At 41.5% G+C, this 18,924-nt stretch overlaps 2 protein-coding genes across 2 annotated transcripts in view; both read right to left on the minus strand.

Moving 5' to 3' along the window:
* LOC131684026 (uncharacterized) overlaps positions 1-18,924 on the minus strand; it is a 216,194-nt gene that overhangs the window by 157,191 nt on the left and 40,079 nt on the right. The gene's annotated exons all lie outside the window — the stretch shown is intronic.
* On the minus strand, positions 840-2,426 carry LOC131680613 (uncharacterized protein K02A2.6-like). Its single transcript, XM_058961327.1, has one exon. It carries the CDS (start codon positions 2,424-2,426, stop codon positions 840-842), a length of 1,587 nt encoding a protein of 528 aa, XP_058817310.1.

Here is an 18,924-nt window from a genome sequence, read left to right on the forward strand (position 1 = left end):
TTACCGTAGACAATCGAGAAAGTGCGTCAGCTATGTTTTTATGCCCGGGAATATGTACTATTTTATATTCAAATGCCTGCAATCGCAGAACCCATCTTTCGATTCGAGCGCACGGTTTCGATTTTGGTGTAAATAGATATTGTAGAGCTTTGCAATCTGTCAGAAGGTCAAACTTTCTACCATATAGATACATATGAAAACGTTCTACACTCCACACTAACGCTAATGCTTCCTTCTCGGTCTGACAATACCGGGACTCCGTTTCTGTTAATGATTTGGATGAAAAACATATCACACGTGAATCTCCATGTTGATTTGTTTGTAACAGCACAGCCCCCAAACCGACAGGACTTGCATCTGCCATGACACTAGTTTGATCCTTGGCATCGAAAAACCCCAACTGAGTCACTGCTGCCATTGAATTCTTAATTAATTCAAAAGCATCTATTTGTACTTGACCCCACACGAATTTTGTGTCCTTTTTTATCAATTCTCTTAATGGTTCTGAAATCGTAGCCAGATTGGGAATGAACTTATTCATGTAATTCGCTAGTGCCATGAAGCTTCTTACTTCTGATTCCGTCGTCGGTGACCGAAATGACAAGAGAGCGTCAACTTTCGCGCGAGACGGACTAATCCCTTGCTCTGAAATTTGATGGCCTAAAAACTCCAGCTCCTTCACACCTATCAAGCATTTTTCAGTATTCAATTCCACACCTCTATTTTTCAGAATTTTTAAGACCTACAATAACAATAATACATAATATACCATATCAAGTGAAATTTTATTTCTCTCTAAGAGATCAGTATGCATGACATGAACTATAAAACTAAACACTTTATTTTACCTTTTCCAGATTTTCATCATGAATATCCTTCGTTTCACCCTCCACGATAATATCATCTAAATAATAAAAAGTTCCCTCGCATCCTGATAGTAATTCTTCCATTATCCGCTGGAAGATCTCAGGAGCCGTCACTAACCCAAATGGCAGTCGTTTGAAACGAAAAAGGCCACGACTTGTTATGAACGTCGTAATATCTCTCGATTCCGGTGCTAACTCGACCTGATGAAATGCTTCGCGGATATCTAATTTGCTCCAAATCTTTCCTTTGCCCAGTCGAGCTATGTATTCCTCTACAACGGGCATTGGGAAACGCTCTCGTACCACAGCCTCATTGACACGTCTCAAATCTAAACAAAGTCTAGGTTCTCCGGATGCTTTCCCAACAACAACTATTGGTGACACCCACGTAGTTGGTCCTTGTTTTACTTCAATGATATCTCGTAACAGTAGTTGTTCGAGTTTCCTATTAACTGCATCTTCCATTGGAATAGGCACTCGGCGCAGTGGTTGAAAAACTGGTTTATATTCTGGATTCATATGAATGCGTGCCTGTACACCTGATATCTTATTAAATGCAGCAAGTGATTTGTCAACAACTTTATTAACTTCTATACCGATCTTCAATACACCAAGCTGTTTTGCAGTGAAGTCTCCCAACAGGTCTTTCTGTCCACCATCGACTACAAAAAATTCTGCAATCACTTGTCTCTTTCCGATGGCAATTTCCGCTTGAAAAGTTCCAACAATTTTCAAAGCTTTGTCGCTTCCATATCCTTTCAGGATTTTGGCTGAACCTTTAGTTGAGCTAATGATGTTTACTTTCTCATGCTTCAAAACTTCCCATGTTTTCACTGTAATGAGATTAGCATCCGCGCCTGAGTCAACCAGCATACTTACTCTTATGCCGCCAATCATAGTGGGCAGTACATTAATATCGTTTCCTCCATAAAACGCATAATATACCTTGTCTTCTACTGAAACGTTCCTCTCGGGAACATTATTAATTTGTTCTACTTTTGGTGGTTCGACATTGTATGCTCTTTTCAAATTTGACGCTACGGGCATTGTCCCTCTACGTTTAGAACCTTGTTTTAGACACACTGCTTCAAAATGTCCCAGCTGTTGGCACCTACGACATGTGCGGCCTCTTGCCGGACAATTAATCGACCTTGCAATGTGCCCGTCCTTACCACAAGAAAAACAAGTGTTCGGGCGAAAATCCTTTCCAGTTTTGCTAAGAGCTGGTCGTCTTTGGTCAAATCTGTACGGATTGTACACAGGAACAGGGTTTGCCGCCTGGCTTCTCCTGGTATATCTAACATCGTAGACTGCTTTGTCGCGCACAGAATCGGTAGTATCCTTTAAATCTTTTAACTGTTGTTCTGTAGCCTCGATTGTAGCGGCAAGCTCTTCAATCTCTCTCAATGATCTGTCTCGTTTCAAAATACTTTTTTTCAGCGCATCTGAATAGCAATTTTCAACCACAACATCGATGAGATAAATCTCCTTCAAAATCTCGCTGACTTCTACCGAGTGCTTTTCGAATCCACAATTTATTGCTTGTTGACGTAGACGCATCATAAAATGGGAAAACTTTTCACCTTACTCTTGCTTGAGTTTCCTCAAATTTCTTCTCTCGATTATATCTTGTCTACCGCTTTGGAAGTACCCATCTAACAATTCAATCGCCAAATTGTAAACTTTGGGCTCTAGCGTTACCATTGGTACTTTATTGTGATCAGGTAAACTTCTAAAAATGCGTTGGAGATCTATTCCTCCGAGGTGCAATAACTTTGCTTTCTTCATTCGCTGATCTTTGACTCCGTACGCCTCAAAATAACATTCTAGGGAACCTTTCCACACCTCCCATTCTCGCGAAAGCCTATGCTTCTCAATCGCCTCGCATTTGAAAGGTGGGATTGGTCGCGACTCGTCCATCTGCAATTTTTTTTTATTTTAATTATTTTTTTATATGTGCATGCTACTTTTTTTATATTGGTTAAAATGCGCATTCATTTTTTTATTGATTAAAAGAATAAAACAAAATAAATGGAAAATGACGGCAGCATTATTAGTCCAATCTTCCCAAATAAATTAAAATGTCAATATTTGATTTTCCTGTTTCAAAATGCACATTGAGTCGCTTCAATGCTCCAAACCTTTTTTTTTCATTCCAACATGTTTTGTAGAGCTTTGGTGAACGCTTCTGGTTCTTTGACTTATTCCGCATTTTCCCAATCGATCACTTTATCCTAAATGCACTTAAACATCACTAACTACAGATTTAAAAAATTTCTTGATCATTACTGGTTTACATATACCGTGAACTGTACTGGTCTTGCATATCATGAACGCTACTGTTCCATAATCTCATAAATGCTACTGGTTTTCATACAGTTTGAACGCTACTGGTTCTTAGATATGTATCATGAACGCTACTGGTTCGATGCTTCAAGAACGCTACTGGATCGCAAATATATAACATGAACGCTACTGGTTCAATACTTTAAGAACGCTACTGGTTCACACAAACCATGAGCGAAACTGGTCTCACTGGTACGCAACTAGGTTTTACACCAAACGACATAACCCCACAAAATGAGCCAGATGAACTTCTTTTGACAATTCTCGGTGGTTTGTTTACATGGAAGTTACGTGAGTTCGAATGTAACAGATGAGCACCCGTTGCACTCGCACTCACGCAACTGACAAAGTAAACAAACCACCGAGAATTGTCAAACATGAACTTCATTCATCGTGAGTTCATTCGTGTCGTCATCTTGTAGAACTCAACTAATCGATATAAATCATGAACGCTACACACATACCATGAACGCTACTGGTTCACCCATTTCATGAGCTAAACTGCTCTCATTGGTCATGTACGCAACTAATCCATATAAATCGTGAGCGCTACTGGTTCACACATACCATGAACGCTACTGGTTCACAAAAAAAAACATGAACGCTACTGGCTCGATCATTCCATGGACGTTATTGATTCACCTATTTAAACGGCACAATTCGTTTTTTCTAAATATTGATTCAGTTTCAAAGGTTTACTATTCCGTAACGCATTTTTTTGTTGTCTGTGAATCCATATAAATCCTAACTTGTTGCTATGCATACAATGGATAACAAATATATAATCAAGCACGTACCTGAAGCTGCAACAGTATTGTTATACAACAGTAAAGTTCAGCTTAGATGTATGTGTTTGGCGTTATTTCTGCACTCGTCACTAGCACATTCATGTTTGTTTTTCTTCACCGTGAACGGCGTCACTAATTTTGGCCTTTAATCTATTGTAATTTCCAAACGAATCGATACATAAACTTATCGTGATCACAAGCTTAATCAAATCAGCATTATTAAACCTCACCGCGTTTCGCACACGATCTGTTTCTTCATTTCTCCACCATATTCAGTCGCTATATTTTCCATTTCTTGCCGCCACCATATTCCATTATATTTTTTTCCTTTGATTTCACAATAAAAAAAATGCCACTCAATTCCACTGCTTACCATTTCACTCCTCGTCGCCAGATTGTAGGCTCCTTTGTTACCGGAAATTAAACACCACTTATATTTTTATATTTCACCGTTTATTATTGTTCGTTAAAATCTATGCCCAAGTAAATTGCGTTGCGACTGTCGCGTTCGGCATCCTACTTTTCACTGCTCGCTTTCCATGGCGAGTTGTACCTTCTCCTCATTCTCTCTCTCTCTCTCGCATCCATAGATAGCTCTCTTCAGAATGTGTTCGTTACACGCAAAAGTATATTTAGTCAAAACCCTACACTTCCAAACTGTTTTGGGTTTCGTTTTAGATTGGATTGGGTTTGTGCTACGTGTCTTGAGTAGAGAAAGCGATTATATGTTTTGTAGCTGTTACTGGCTAGAGTGAACTCCCTTTTTGTGATGGGGTTTCGTCGAGTAGGGTAATGTCAAAGCGCAGCTTCTCGCAATCTTTTCAGTTTATGTAGACGGTTGTTGGACTGGTTTTGTTCGGGGACGAGGTGCAGGCACATGTATACTGAAAAGCAAAGTTTTTCTACGGCAGCATCTACATCGATGGCGAAATTCAAGAAAGTCTCCCATTCGATTGTTTGTAGGAGTTATGAAGTCTAGAGAAGTCAGTCTTCGAAAAGTTGAACTTCCTGTAATCCTCCATCTCGTCATAGAGAACCAGGTGTGGACAAATCTGCGTTACTAGAAGTGGAGGATGATGTGCGTCTACAGCAACTAAAGGCTCAAGTGCCTCTGAAACGGTGCAGTTCATTGAAGCTTCTTCATTTATAAACAGGATGTCAAGGATTCGATTTCGCCTATTATTCACTGTAGACATTTGTCGCATATTCAGTACAGACATTCCGTCCAGTAAGATAGTACTCGCCCTCGAAAAGGTTGATTTAGAAGGGTCTGGGAAAGCATACCCGGAGGGAAAAGAAGTCCAGGTTGGTGGTAATCACCAAATAGTAGATGTGCCGTGTTGGGTTCAATGGAAGTGGCGATGTCAAGTGCGGAGTCTTTGTGCTTGTGAATAATTTCTACATCACTTGCGGAATCGGGGGGAATAATTACAACACCCACACAGAGATTAGTATAGGAGCCACGAATATTTACCCAGAGTTGTTCGAGATTGTGAGTGTAATTTTTGTGTTTGGATGAGAATCGCGTGGAACATACAGCCTTTAACAATACTATGTGGTTTTAATACTTCCACTTTTGTCTAGAACATCGATTGCCGAAAAGTCACAATGGAAAATTTAATATTTAAAAAAACTTGTTTTAAGGGAGTTGCCATATAAAAAGCCTTACAAACGGATAATCTTTAGTCCTACAAGCTCCATTTCTTCAAGAAAATTCTGCACTACGAGTACTTCTACAACTTTGTCAAAGACACTAACTTTCTACCTAGTCAGCATAAAAAGTTAATTTTTTAGTTCGGTCATAGTAAGCCATGCCAAAATTCTATTTTTATCAGATTTCGGGGAATATTCATACGAACAATTCCTCCAAAAACACCCTGTGAATATGTTCGATGGTTTGGTCTCTAGTGCATTAAGTTCACGTTTTTGGCGTTTCCGACCACGCACTGTGCACAGTATATGCAGAACAGCTATCTCCCGCGACGGATTGTATTTTTTTTATTGCATAACTTTCTCAGTATACCTAGCAAATGGGGTGCTTCGAGGTCGACCGATTAATGAAACGATTTCGTTCATATTTTATCGATTGTTGCGTCATGTTAAACTCCCATAAGATGTGGTGAATGTTAAACTCCCATAAGATTTGGTGAAACAATCGACAGAATAATCAGTTTCATAGTAGGAAAAGAAGTGGATTTTTAATGAGGTAGGTTTGTTTAATACACTGACGTTCTTAACACAATGTTCGTCGATGTATGGTGGAGGGCTTTCGCCGTTCGTATGCTCAAGCGAGGATGGCACAACAGATATAGCGAGATGCCGAATTGTTGGTTTACATCCTGCCGCCGACATTCAAATTGTTTCATAGGATTCTCCATCTGAATCACAAGTCATAGGAGCCAGCAAATCGGCCTTATTAGGACGAATACATAATGTATAAAGAATTGCGCTTCATCGGTTCTAAGCCTTTACCAAAGAACAATATTTGAATATTTCATCAACATAATTTGTTCCACATTAATTTTGTGGTGAATCATATTAGAAAATCTACTGAAACAAAATGCGCATCAATGATCAATTTTTTTCATTCCACATTGATATGTGAAAATACGGAAGCCAAATTTAGAAGAACAATCATATCGGTTTCTCGACGACGGCATGACCGATTTGACCAAACCTTATCTCAAATGAAAGGTGTTGCATCCCGCCAACGGCTATTAAATTCCATCCCGAACCGACTTCCGGCTCCGGTGTTGCGGGTTGTGGAGTTTTACATTGACATTGACAATTCCAATTCAAACCGATACCGCGATTAATGCAAGAAGGTAGATGGGTGCCAAACAACTTGCGATAGCAGTTCTCGAGTACTGACGGCCAACCGAAGTCTCGTTGACAACATTGACCAAAATAAACGGTTCCAGAAGTGCCCGGGAACGGTGGCCATCTTTTAAATTTAGCAAACTCATATCAGTGTCTCGGAGATGGTTGGGCCGACCTTCACAAACTTAACCTCAAATTATCAAATTATAGATTTCTATAAAATTCGTACATATGGTTCCGGAAATATAGACTGTATGGTCCAGTCATATATGAAGTTGGTCCCTCTGCATACGATAGAACCAATATCAAATTCCTGCATAAAAAAACTCCAACGGAAACTCATACCGAGTTCAAAAACTAATAATCCTCAGATTTACAATCATATTGAGCTCACTTTTGAAGGGATGTTCCGAAATATGGATTAGGGTCAATTTTACAAAATGGGAAGCGAAATTGGAATAGGTGCCTTTGAAACATATAATTGCTCAACATATAACTCTCCGAGCTCTCGATCGAAGCAGTTCGTTTTCTGGTGCTGTGCATAAAGTGAACAAGAATAAATTGTCAGTGAAGGTCAACCATTGTTCGAGGCAGTCTTTGTTCGCCGGTGCCCAGGCTGGTGAAGTGAATACCAGAATAGCCGGAATCGCCGCTATATAAGCTAAATATTTTTTTTCCTTTCATTTCCCTTTCCCCGATCGGTCTCTACTTCTGCCCTTTCCCCTGAATATAAGTTTCATCTCTCGTTTACACCACGTGTTATCCTCGTGCCTAAATGGCCGAGGGCGAAGTAACATTGGATGGGAATGATATTCCCATGGATATACCGGATAAACCCGAAATTACTCCCTCCCCTGATTCCCCCAGTCCTCCCCGTATTAAAACATACCCAGCCAGTTCGACTGGACCCTGGGTGGTGTATTTCCGGCCCAACACGAAATCGCCCAATATTCTAGAAATCTCACGGGAGCTGACTGCCAACTACCCGTCCGTGGCTCAGATAACACGTGTTCGAGCTAATAAGATACGCGTTATAGTAAATGATCTCGACCAGGCAAACCAGATTGCTCGCAGCGAGCGTTGTACGAAGCAATTCAAAGTGTATGTGCCTTGTAGAGTTGTGGAGATCGATGGGGTCGTCGCCGAACCGGGTCTAAAGTGCGAAGACCTGTTGAAGTACGGGGTTGGCTGCTTTAAGGACCCTTCACTTCAAAAGGTGAAAATTCTGGAATGCAAGCAATTGTATTCCGCAAAAACTGAAGATGATAAGACAACTTATTCTCCGTCAGACTCGATTCGGGTGACTTTCTCCGGATCTGCTCTTCCCAACTATGTCCTCCTGGATAAGGTTCGCCTACCTGTTCGCCTATTTGTACCGCGGGTAATGAACTGCAGCAATTGCAAGCAACTGGGCCACACAGCCACTTATTGTGGCAATAAAAAACGGTGCGGCAAATGCGAGGGAGAGCATGAGGATGACGCTTGCGGTGGAGAAACTGAGAAGTGTATTTACTGCGGGGGCCCTCCGCATGCTCTTAAGTCATGCCCGGCGTACAAGCAGCGCGGGGATAAAATTAAGCGCTCCTTTAAGGATCGCTCGAGGCACTCTTATGCAGAAATGCTAAAGAATGCTTCGCCATCTGTCCCTTCCGAAAATTCCTTTGCTCTCTTGGCTGGCGTTGAGCAAGAATCTGACGACCCACAAGAGGGAAAATCATTGGTTAACCCAGGGGAATCCAGGAAGAGGAGAAATCTAGCCTCCCCTACATTGCCTCGTAAGGGTGCCAAGGTGTCGTCCACTCAGAGTGCGCCAACCGCAATCAATAAATCCAACGGAAGTGATGCACAAAAGCCGAAGCAATTTGCTCCAGGACTTGGAAATATTAATTCTAACAAGGAGTACCCACCACTTCCAGGGACATCCAAGACCCCAAGTGTCCCCTTTTTTCAAACAGATACTCAGTCCAGTAGCGGACTAATGAAATTTTCTGACATAGTGGACTTAATTTTCACAGCTTTCAATGTTACTGATCCTCTTAAAAGCCTTCTGATACGTTTTCTCCCTATAGTGCAAACATTTTTGAAGCAGTTGACTACTAAATGGCCCCTCCTTGCAGCGATTGTATCCTTCGATGGCTAAGTCAGCGAACGAGGTCACCGATTCGATCACTGTTCTACAGTGGAACAGCAGAAGTATCCTCCCGAAAATCGATTCCTTTAAATTTTTACTAAATAGTTTAAAATGTGATGCTTTCGCATTATGTGAAACTTGGTTAACTTCCGATATAAATCTCAACTTCCACGACTTTAATATAATTCGTCTGGATCGAGAAAACCCCTATGGAGGAGTACTTTTGGGGATCAAAAAGTGCTATTCTTTCAACCGAATTAACCTCCCTTCGACACCAGGCATTGAAATTGTCGCTTGTCAAGTTTTAATCAAAGGTAAAGACCTTTGCATTTCTTCCATCTACATTCCTCCTAGAGCCTCGGTAGGGCACCGAACGCTTTGTAATATCACGGAATCCTTACCGGCACCGCGGCTAGTTCTGGGAGACTTTAACTCGCACGGTACGGTATGGGGCTGTCTTCATGATGATAATAGATCAACATTAATCCAAGATCTTTGCGATAATTTCAACATGACCATCTTAAACACGGGAGAAATGACGCGGATTCCTACACCACCAGCACGCGCAAGCGCGTTGGATTTATCTCTATGCTCGACTTCGCTACAGTTAGATTGCATGTGGAAGGTGATCCCTGATCCCCACGGTAGCGACCATTTGCCTATCGTGATTTCAATTGCTAACGGTTCAAGACCATCGGAAACAATCAATGTATCGTATGACCTCACACGGAACATTGATTGGATGAGTTACGCGACCGCGATATCCGTTAAAATCGAATCCACTCAAGAACTTCCTCCGGAGGAAGAGTACAGGTTTTTGGCTGGCTTGATTCTCGACAGTGCGAATCAAGCTCAGACTAAACCAGTACCCAGCGCGAATACCTATGGACGGTCTCCCACCCTGTGGTGGGATAAAGAGTGCTCAGAGCTGTACGCGGAAAAGTCCACTGCATATAAGGCCTTCCGGGAAGACGGGTTACCCGCTAGCTATCTACAGTACGCGTCGTTAGAAAGGCGAATGAAGAGTCTAATGAAAGCCAAAAAACGTAGTTATTGGCGCCGGTTCGTCGACGGGTTAACGAGAGAAACAGCGATGAGCACTCTTTGGGGTACGGCTCGACGTATGCGTAACCGTAATAGTACCAACGAGAACGTGGAATATTCAAACCGTTGGATATTTGCTTTCGCCAAGAAGATCTGTCCGGACTCTGTCCCGGTACAGAAAACGTACCGCGCCGCGTCTCCTCACGATACCGCGAACGAAACACCGTTTTCGATGGTGGAGTTCTCACTTGCTCTCTTATCATGCAACAATAACGCCCCAGGGTTAGACAGAATCAAATTCAACTTGCTGAAGAATCTACCTGACACTGCAAAAAGGCGCTTGTTGAATTTATTTAACAAGTTTCTTGAGGGTAACATTGTCCCTCATGACTGGAGGCAAGTGAAGGTCATCGCCATCCAAAAACCAGGAAAACCAGCCTCCGACCACAACTCATATCGGCCGATTGCAATGCTGTCCTGTATTCGGAAGTTGTTCGAGAAAATGATCTTGTTTCGCCTCGACAATTGGGTTGAAGCAAATGGCTTACTGTCAGATACACAATTTGGCTTCCGCAAAGGCAAAGGGACGAACGATTGCCTTGCGTTGCTTTCTACAGAAATCCAAATGGCCTATGCTAACAAAGAGCAGATGGCATCAGTCTTCTTAGATATTAAGGGGGCTTTTGACTCAGTTTCTATCAACATTCTGTCAGAGAAGCTGCACCAGCATGGTCTTTCGCCAATTTTAAATAACTTTTTGCTAAACCTGTTGTCTGAAAAGCACATGCACTTTTCGCATGGCGATTTAACAACCTCGCGATTTAGCTACATGGGTCTTCCCCAGGGCTCATGTCTAAGTCCCCTGCTCTACAATTTTTACGTGAATGACATTGACGATTGTCTTGCCAATTCATGCACGCTAAGGCAACTTGCAGACGACGGGGTGGTCTCTGTTACAGGGCCCAAAGCTGCCGACTTGCAAGGACCATTACAAAATACCTTGGACAATTTGTCTGCTTGGGCTCTTCAGCTGGGTATTGAGTTCTCCACGGAGAAAACTGAGTTGGTTGTTTTTTCTAGGAAGCGTGAGCCGGCGCAACTCCAGCTTCTATTAATGGGTGCAACGATCAACCAGGTTTTCACATTTAAATATCTCGGGGTCTGGTTCGACTCTAAAGGTACCTGGGGATGTCACATTAGGTATCTGAAACAGAAATGCCAACAAAGGATCAATTTTCTCCGAACAATAACTGGAACATGGTGGGGTGCTCACCCAGGAGACCTGATCAGGTTGTACCAAACAACGATATTGTCGGTGATGGAGTACGGGTGTTTCTGTTTCCGCTCCGCTGCGAACATACACTTCATCAAACTGGAGAGAATCCAGTATCGTTGCTTGCGCATTGCCTTGGGTTGCATGCACTCGACCCATACGATGAGTCTCGAAGTGCTGGCGGGCGTTCTTCCGCTAAAAAATCGATTTTGGGAACTCTCATATCGATTGCTCATCCGATGCGACATTCTGAACCCGTTGGTGATTGAAAACTTCGAGAGGCTCGTCGAGCTTAATTCTCAAACCCGATTTATGGCCTTGTACTTCGACTACATGGCACAGAGCATTAATCCTTCTTCATATACTCCCAGCCGTGTTCGTTTCCTAGATACTTCTGATTCTACTGTATTCTTCGACACATCCATGAAGGAAGAGATTCGTGGAATCCCGGACCATATACGCCCGCAAGTGATCCCCAATATATTTTATAATAAATTCCGAGAAGTCGACTGTGACAAAATGTTCTACACTGACGGATCAAATCTCGATGGGTCCACTGGCTTCGGTATCTTCAACAATACTATCACCGCTTCATTCAAGCTCAATGATCCCGCTTCAGTTTACGTCGCAGAGTTAGCTGCAATTCAGTACACCTTTGGGATCATCGACACTCTGCCCACAGATCACTACTTCATCATTTCGGACAGCCTCAGCTCCATCGAGGCTCTTCGTGCGATGAAGCCCAAAAAGCAATTCCCATATTTCCTGGGGAAGATACGGGAGTCCTTGTGTACGTTATCTGAAAAATCTTATCAAATTACCTTTGTTTGGGTCCCCTCTCATTGCTCTATCCTGGGCAATGAAAAGGCCGACTCATTAGCAAAGGTGGGCGCATTAAATGGTGACATATACGAAAGACCAATCTGCTTCAACGAATTTTTTAGTATTTGTCGTCAGAGGACACTCAACAGTTGGCAAACCTCGTGGAGCAATGGTGAACTTGGACGATGGCTACATTCCATTATCCCAAAGGTATCAACGAAGCCTTGGTTCAGGGGGATGGATGTGGGTCGGGATTTTATTCGTGTAATGTCCCGACTTATGTCCAGCCACTACACCTTGGATGCGCATCTGCGGCGTATTGGGCTTGCGGAGAGTAGTCTGTGCGCTTGTGACGAGGGCTATCACGACATCGAGCACGTTGTCTGGGTATGCGCCGGGTACTTGGACGCCAGGTCTCAGTTAAAGGATTCCCTTCGGGCCCGAGGTAGACCACCCAATGTCCCAGTCCGAGATATACTGGCAAATCGTGATTTCCCCTATATGTCCCTTATTTATACTTTCATAAAAACGACAAATATCCCAATTTAGCCCCTCTCTTTTTCTTTCTCGTTTTAGAAGCTTTCTCCTGCCTTGTGGGACCGATCAGCTCCAGACTGCAACTATGTAACCGCCGTCGCACTTACCACTACGGAAACTGAAGCGAGAGCGACTCAAGGTCCGATGACTTTTGAAAGATTCCCCGCGGGTCCGAAGAATACCATCCGCCAATCCGACCTACTAGACTGAGGCGGTAATCTTTCGCTGATCTCCCTTTGAGCGAAAGTTGCAAGTTTTGCTCTTCTCTCCCGGTCACCATCTACGCTTTCTCTCCCCTGTCCTTGATACAACTGCTTCTACAGCCCCCCTCTGAATATCTTGACCAAGCATAAGTCTCCGCTAAAAAAGTTCAAATTTGTATTCTGTATTCCTAGTTTTAAGATGGTTGTAATTTTACCTCTTTGTTAAAACTATTGTCCCCCATCTTGTAAATAGAATTGTATCCCTAGTCTTAAAACACCTGCGAATTTTCTCATAAATATCTGTTCCCCCTTTTGTGTAGCAAACTATATTGTTAGTTTTAAGATAACTGTAAATATTTCCTAAAAATTATTACTATTGAATTCCTTGTTTTAAAATTTTTTCATAAAAAAAATCTTTCGCCCCCTCTCTTGTATATAGAATCTTATTTCTAGTCTTAAGATAGCTGTAAAATTTTTCTTTTTTAAAAAAAATATTTCAACATTGTAACCTCCTAGTTTTAAAATATACAAAATGTAAAAACAAAAGAATTTGGCACCGCCAAGCTAACGCATTTGTGCCTATCAAATAAACGAAATGAATAAAAAAAAAATATAATTGCTCAACAAAAAATGGGAACTTTCAACATTTGCTGAACATGTTTTTGTTTTGGGTATGTGTCTTTTCGGACTAATTTCCAATGCTCCAATGCTTCCCCCATTTCCCAGTAAAGTAGTGTGCTGATATTTGGCATATGCATTAATAAATACTGAAAATCGAAATCGAAGCATATCAATACGAGCAGTGTCACATTTATGAAAAACTGACTAAAAAATTGAAGATCTTCAATGCACAGTGGACCAGTAAGGGAAATTAGTGAGACCAAACCTCTTTGGGTAGGCTGTATTTTTAAAGTGCTGTCTTCAGTGAAGTATCTTGGTTCCAAGTACGCCTTATTTTGATGATGTAAATTGTAAGAATTTTCACTGCATAGCTGGTGCAGTGATTCCTACTTTCTTATTTGGAATTTTAGAGACTGTTTCTTTGACAAAATTTTAGTCAGCAGGGGTGTAAATAACATACAGCTACATTTTATATTTCAAAGAATAAATTAGCGTCCTTCAGGATGTTCAATGCCAGCTCTTTGATAAAATGCAGTTTGCGTAGCTCATCTAACTTTTTTCAGCAGGTTTTGGGCGGATTCTGGACATTCTTCTGTTTCTGAAATATTATTACGGAGTTGAAGTCATCAATTAAATGTTAAATGTTAAATTGAGCATTAGCGGCAGCTCGTTTAGAGAGGATTTATTTTCGAAGTTTCAAGTCAATATATTTCAATTATATCTAAATAACTATCCGACACACTTTCACGTATGGTAGGACATATATGATAGACTAACGAAGGTCCATCATATATGACCTTAAGAACTTGCCAAACATTGCAAGTTTTTGAGATTGTTTAAATAAAATATTTTTCCATTTCTTCGCTCATACTTTACATGTCAAAAATTCGAAATCACTTTCATAAGAAAGGCATATTACCAGTACTGATAGAAATATAAAACTATTTTCAAAAACTTTTCATAGTTTTAAACGTTCTAAAAATTTACCAAAGAATTCAAATCTTAAAGATGCGAAATAAGAAGTTCAGTATCGCAGCGCCACCAATTCAACTGAAAATTTAAAATGGTATAGATCACCAAAATAATGCATAAGTAAAACCAAGATACTTTTCTGAAGAAAGCAACACTAACCTACCTACAGAGTTAGAGGTATTGTTGTCTTTCAATTTTCCTTTCTGGCCCACTGTGAATGTTGGCGTTGCCTACCACAAGCCGCTAGGCCCTTTTATTCTATTATATTATTATTCTCATCGAAGCGAAATAGGAATCATTTTTGTTGTTTTTTAGCAATGGAATAGGCTCGGCATACGACCCGGGCTTTGCCCGGTTCGTTCTGTTCGTTTCGATATTGTGTATCTGTCAGCAATCGGCATCGTGTTGAATCCTCTCCATCAAGCCTCCGTACGAATGGTTGCTGGACGCGAAATTCTGAATGACTGATTGACTCATGTCAGTTTTGTGGATTATTGTGGGTGTAGGATTTCAATTCAGCTTTGGACTTAAACCATCGACCGAGTTCAGTTCTGATGGAAGTGCTGTTACCTTCGGTATAGACAGACGAGTAATCGAATGAACAAATGGAAGGGATGGAAATATGCTGGTTTGCGAAGATATGGAATCAGTTTATGCGAAGTGGAATGATGAATATTGACTTCAAACCAATGAAGCCAATTTGTCTTCGTTTGAGAAGGATGTCTCTTTTATGACAGGTGAGCAAGTGCTTTTAGTTCCTTTTACCGATATCACATACTAAACCCTATTATGTGCATTCGACATTGAATATAGCTGAGTGTTGCGTAACGGAACGGCTACTTACGCTCTACTGATTATAGAATTGACAGATTTTCAGAACAGTTCGTTATCGTGATATTGGTTTATGTTTATAATTTGTCGAAATCCAATCACTGTTACGAGGTGCAAGCAAAGCTATGGTTTTAATTGTGTATCTCTGAAATGAAACGTCTCATTCGATAATGAGACTTTGAGGCTCTACTTGGAACTTCGTGACAAATTAATGGAAGCCATCGGGGGGCTCGAGGTGGGCAAAGGGGAGTTCCCGCTCGCGTGGTCACGTTAGGGAGCTACATATCCTGCTCAAAATATCTAATAATATAATAAGCACGTGTGAAATTTTCGAATTCATATTGTTTTGGTCCTTGTTGCTGATTAAGGTGTGTTTTGCGTATTTTACATTCCTCATTAACGACGGAATCGCTCAAGCTAAAAATATTATATCGCACAGACTGAAAAAATTATAATTAGACTATTATTAATTTGAACTACTTGTGGTTAATATTAAAATCAAATAAATGATAAACGTTGTTGAAGAACTGACAGCAAACATTCAGTGGATTATTCTGGCCGCACTGCGTGCGATGAGTGACCCTTTCGAGGTTCATTTTCACTGCGCAACAGACTACGATAGTTGTTACAACATGATACATTTTCAGATCAGCTACGTGCGTGCTGTTGTGGCTGGGGTCCAGTAACAGTCTATCATCTTTCTCCAGATTAAACCAGCCTAGAGGCCGTGTGGCATATGGCGGGTTGAAGTATATAAACCAAGAATCGATCCACTGGGTTCCAAATCTCATGTCGTAAGAAGTGACTGAAAACAGGAGACCTCGAGTCGAAGTGTTTCTCCATCGCGCACGGAGTGTCGTGGGTATTGTGCTTGCTGTGTTAAGCGAATCTCTTACACAGTGGACGTTTGTTTCTTCGCAAATCGTGAGTTTCAAATGATGGTCATGTCACTAATACCCACTTCGGGGTTCCCTATAGGCGATTGTAAGCCAACGTGTTTGGTATCTTCTAGTAGCCGTACAATAAGTGCCGGTGATGAAGCGTGCAATGCTCTGATCGACCATGGTTCGAGTAGCCCAAATTAATCTTCAGCATAGACGTACAGCAACTATGAATCTATCCCGCCTTTTGCAGGAAGCAAAAGCTTTCATAGGTCCAAGAAACGTGTTTCCATGAAGGAAACTTCTATGTTGGAAAGCTACTCAACCCCGTCTTCGTAGCTTACAACAAAATTGCATGACAAATCCACGCTGAATGCCTCGTGCATGTAAACTTGTGAATAGTGCTATCGACACATATGTTTTATCCGACCTCAAACTCATGATATCTGTGCTGTCACAGTCAATGTGACTGTTGATAACATAAACAGGAAATACGTCTATTGTTCGGCATATTCGCCGCATAATGAATCATCACGTTCTGATGAGTTGAAAAGGGTTGTATCATACTGTGGCAGAAATGAGTTTCTACTCATATTCGGCAGTGATGCATACCCACCACATAATTTGAGGCAGCTCAGATATCAATTTGAGAGGCACCGAATTGAGGGACTGTTTAAGCAGCACAAATTTTCATATACTTAATATAGCAAATCACCCAACATATGCACGATCTGGCAGAGAAGAGGTGTAAAATGAGAAAAAAATGATCAAAATCAAAGAAAAGAAGAACAACCGCAGAGGTGTTCTCTTCAACAATGCTTCGGTTCATTGTATATTATAGAGTCTTCCAGTCTCAATACTTATCGCGTGCAAGCAAGGTTGGAGAAAGGTCACTTTTTGATTTCGGTATTCCACCAACGTCTATTGAAGCACGCAAAACTCAAAGTGGACCAGCCTTTTGATATGCTGCTGCTATGATTATCCACGACCTCATCCAAATCACTCGGTTAATCAATCCTTGGAAACTACCAATGAAACCTACTCGCCAAGTAGAGCGATAGCATAATGTCGTTGGATATGAACCAGTTTTCCAACTCATATCGTCAGAGCAGAGAGTTACATCTAACACTTCTTCTCTGCAAGATGGAGAAAACATGGGTCCTACATTAAAACTAACGGCTTGTTTTGCCCGAACAAAGATAATCTGTTATCAACTTCCTAGTGGACCACAGCTTGAACTGTTCTTAATAGCCTCTTACGACATGAGAACAGAAACCCAGTGTGTCAAATCTTTGCTGAAATACTTCGAGAGATTTCAGCCCGCTAGATACCACACGTCGCAATATTGACGACGCCGAATTTAACTCTGCAGCGCCCATAGTTTTCGGCCAGCATCAACCCTGGAAAATTTCTCCAAGTGGTGCACCATGGAAGCTAATTTCCTGGGTTACATCACCAGCTACAGCCTTAAGCTAAGCTGATATTTTGATGCACTCGCGCTTTCCAAGCCATACGCTTACGGAAAAGAATAAACACTTTGTTTAATTAAACACAGTTTGTTGCTGCCAGCAGCAGACGGCGACGCTATTATAGAAAGTAAAGGCTTCCGAGTATGAGTCATAGTGAACTACTGATTCATCCACCGGGGTCTTTACTCTCGCGAGCGTGGAAAGAATGTTTTGTTTAGGTCTGAGACTCTCTCAGAGAGCAGTCTACACAGACGAAATGATAAAAGTCTTTTGCGTCAAGTCGGATAAGTCAGTCGTATTAAGTCAGTTAGTGACCGCACGGATAGCAGGCGTGCGCGTGTCGGATAAGTCAGTCGTTTAAGTTGTTCTCGCGCGGCCGCGTTAGGTCAGTCGGATAAGTAAAGACATATCAAGTATTCGAAAATCTGTGCGATATTTGTGCGAAAGAAAACGAAATAGCTTACGTCTGTAAGGAAAATCCACCCTGCTCCCGTCGTACAAAACCAGTGGCCACCGGCGGCCTACGCTACAACTCTCAATTTTTCTAAGTGTATAGATAGGCAATTGCCAAAAAATTTTTTTTGAATAAGATGAACGTTAAAGAACCTTTCGATTTTTCTCTTGAAATTATTGACAAAACAATATGGATTTCGCTGTTTCCTTTCAACGATCGTTTTCCGTATATGTGTATCACCGCTCAGCCGAGTTGTAAGGCTTCGTTTTTTTCTGCTGTCATCTAACCCTGGTAGGAATGTGCTTCAAAAGAGACTTTCATTTTCCTCGGTAGCACACTTTCCTTCCTAGAAGGTAGTGAATGTAAAACATATAATTAAATTCACGACACGAAACAGTAGGGTGTTGAGCCTTTTGTAATACTACCTTCTAAAATGAAAATACCGTTGCCAGCTTTAGATTAGAATAGTTTTGGGCCGATTTCTTCACCCTCGCTTAAAGCATAAGCCAGGTTTAAATGCACTGGTAAACCAGGTTTCGTACTAAAGGTAAAATTTAAACACAGGAATCGGATCATAATAGACCTCAAACGGTAACGGAAACAAGAAAGAAGAAAGTACCAAGACTTTGGCCGCAGTTGGGTTGAAAAATTAATGAGTTTGTCAACGGCTCAAAGTCCTTCACCGTCCACCGTTTGAAAGCAAGTGAGAAAACCACCCAGTGCGGGACGCCCTATGTTCAACTGATTTATTCATAACTATCACGTGGTAGGGTAGACGAGCCCTTATTCATCTCATTAGTCAGTATGTCACACTATTTCGTTGATAACTCGACTTAGAGTGACTGGATTGCGGTTAAATAGGTGTC

The sequence above is a fragment of the Topomyia yanbarensis genome, chromosome 2 (assembly GCF_030247195.1).
Source record: "Topomyia yanbarensis strain Yona2022 chromosome 2, ASM3024719v1, whole genome shotgun sequence".
NCBI lineage: Eukaryota > Metazoa > Arthropoda > Insecta > Diptera > Culicidae > Topomyia > Topomyia yanbarensis.

Excerpts from the sequence above, each read along its gene's own strand:
- LOC131680613 (XM_058961327.1), bottom strand. The coding sequence starts at position 2,426 with ATGCGTCTACGTCAACAAGCAATAAATTGTGGATTCGAAAAGCACTCG.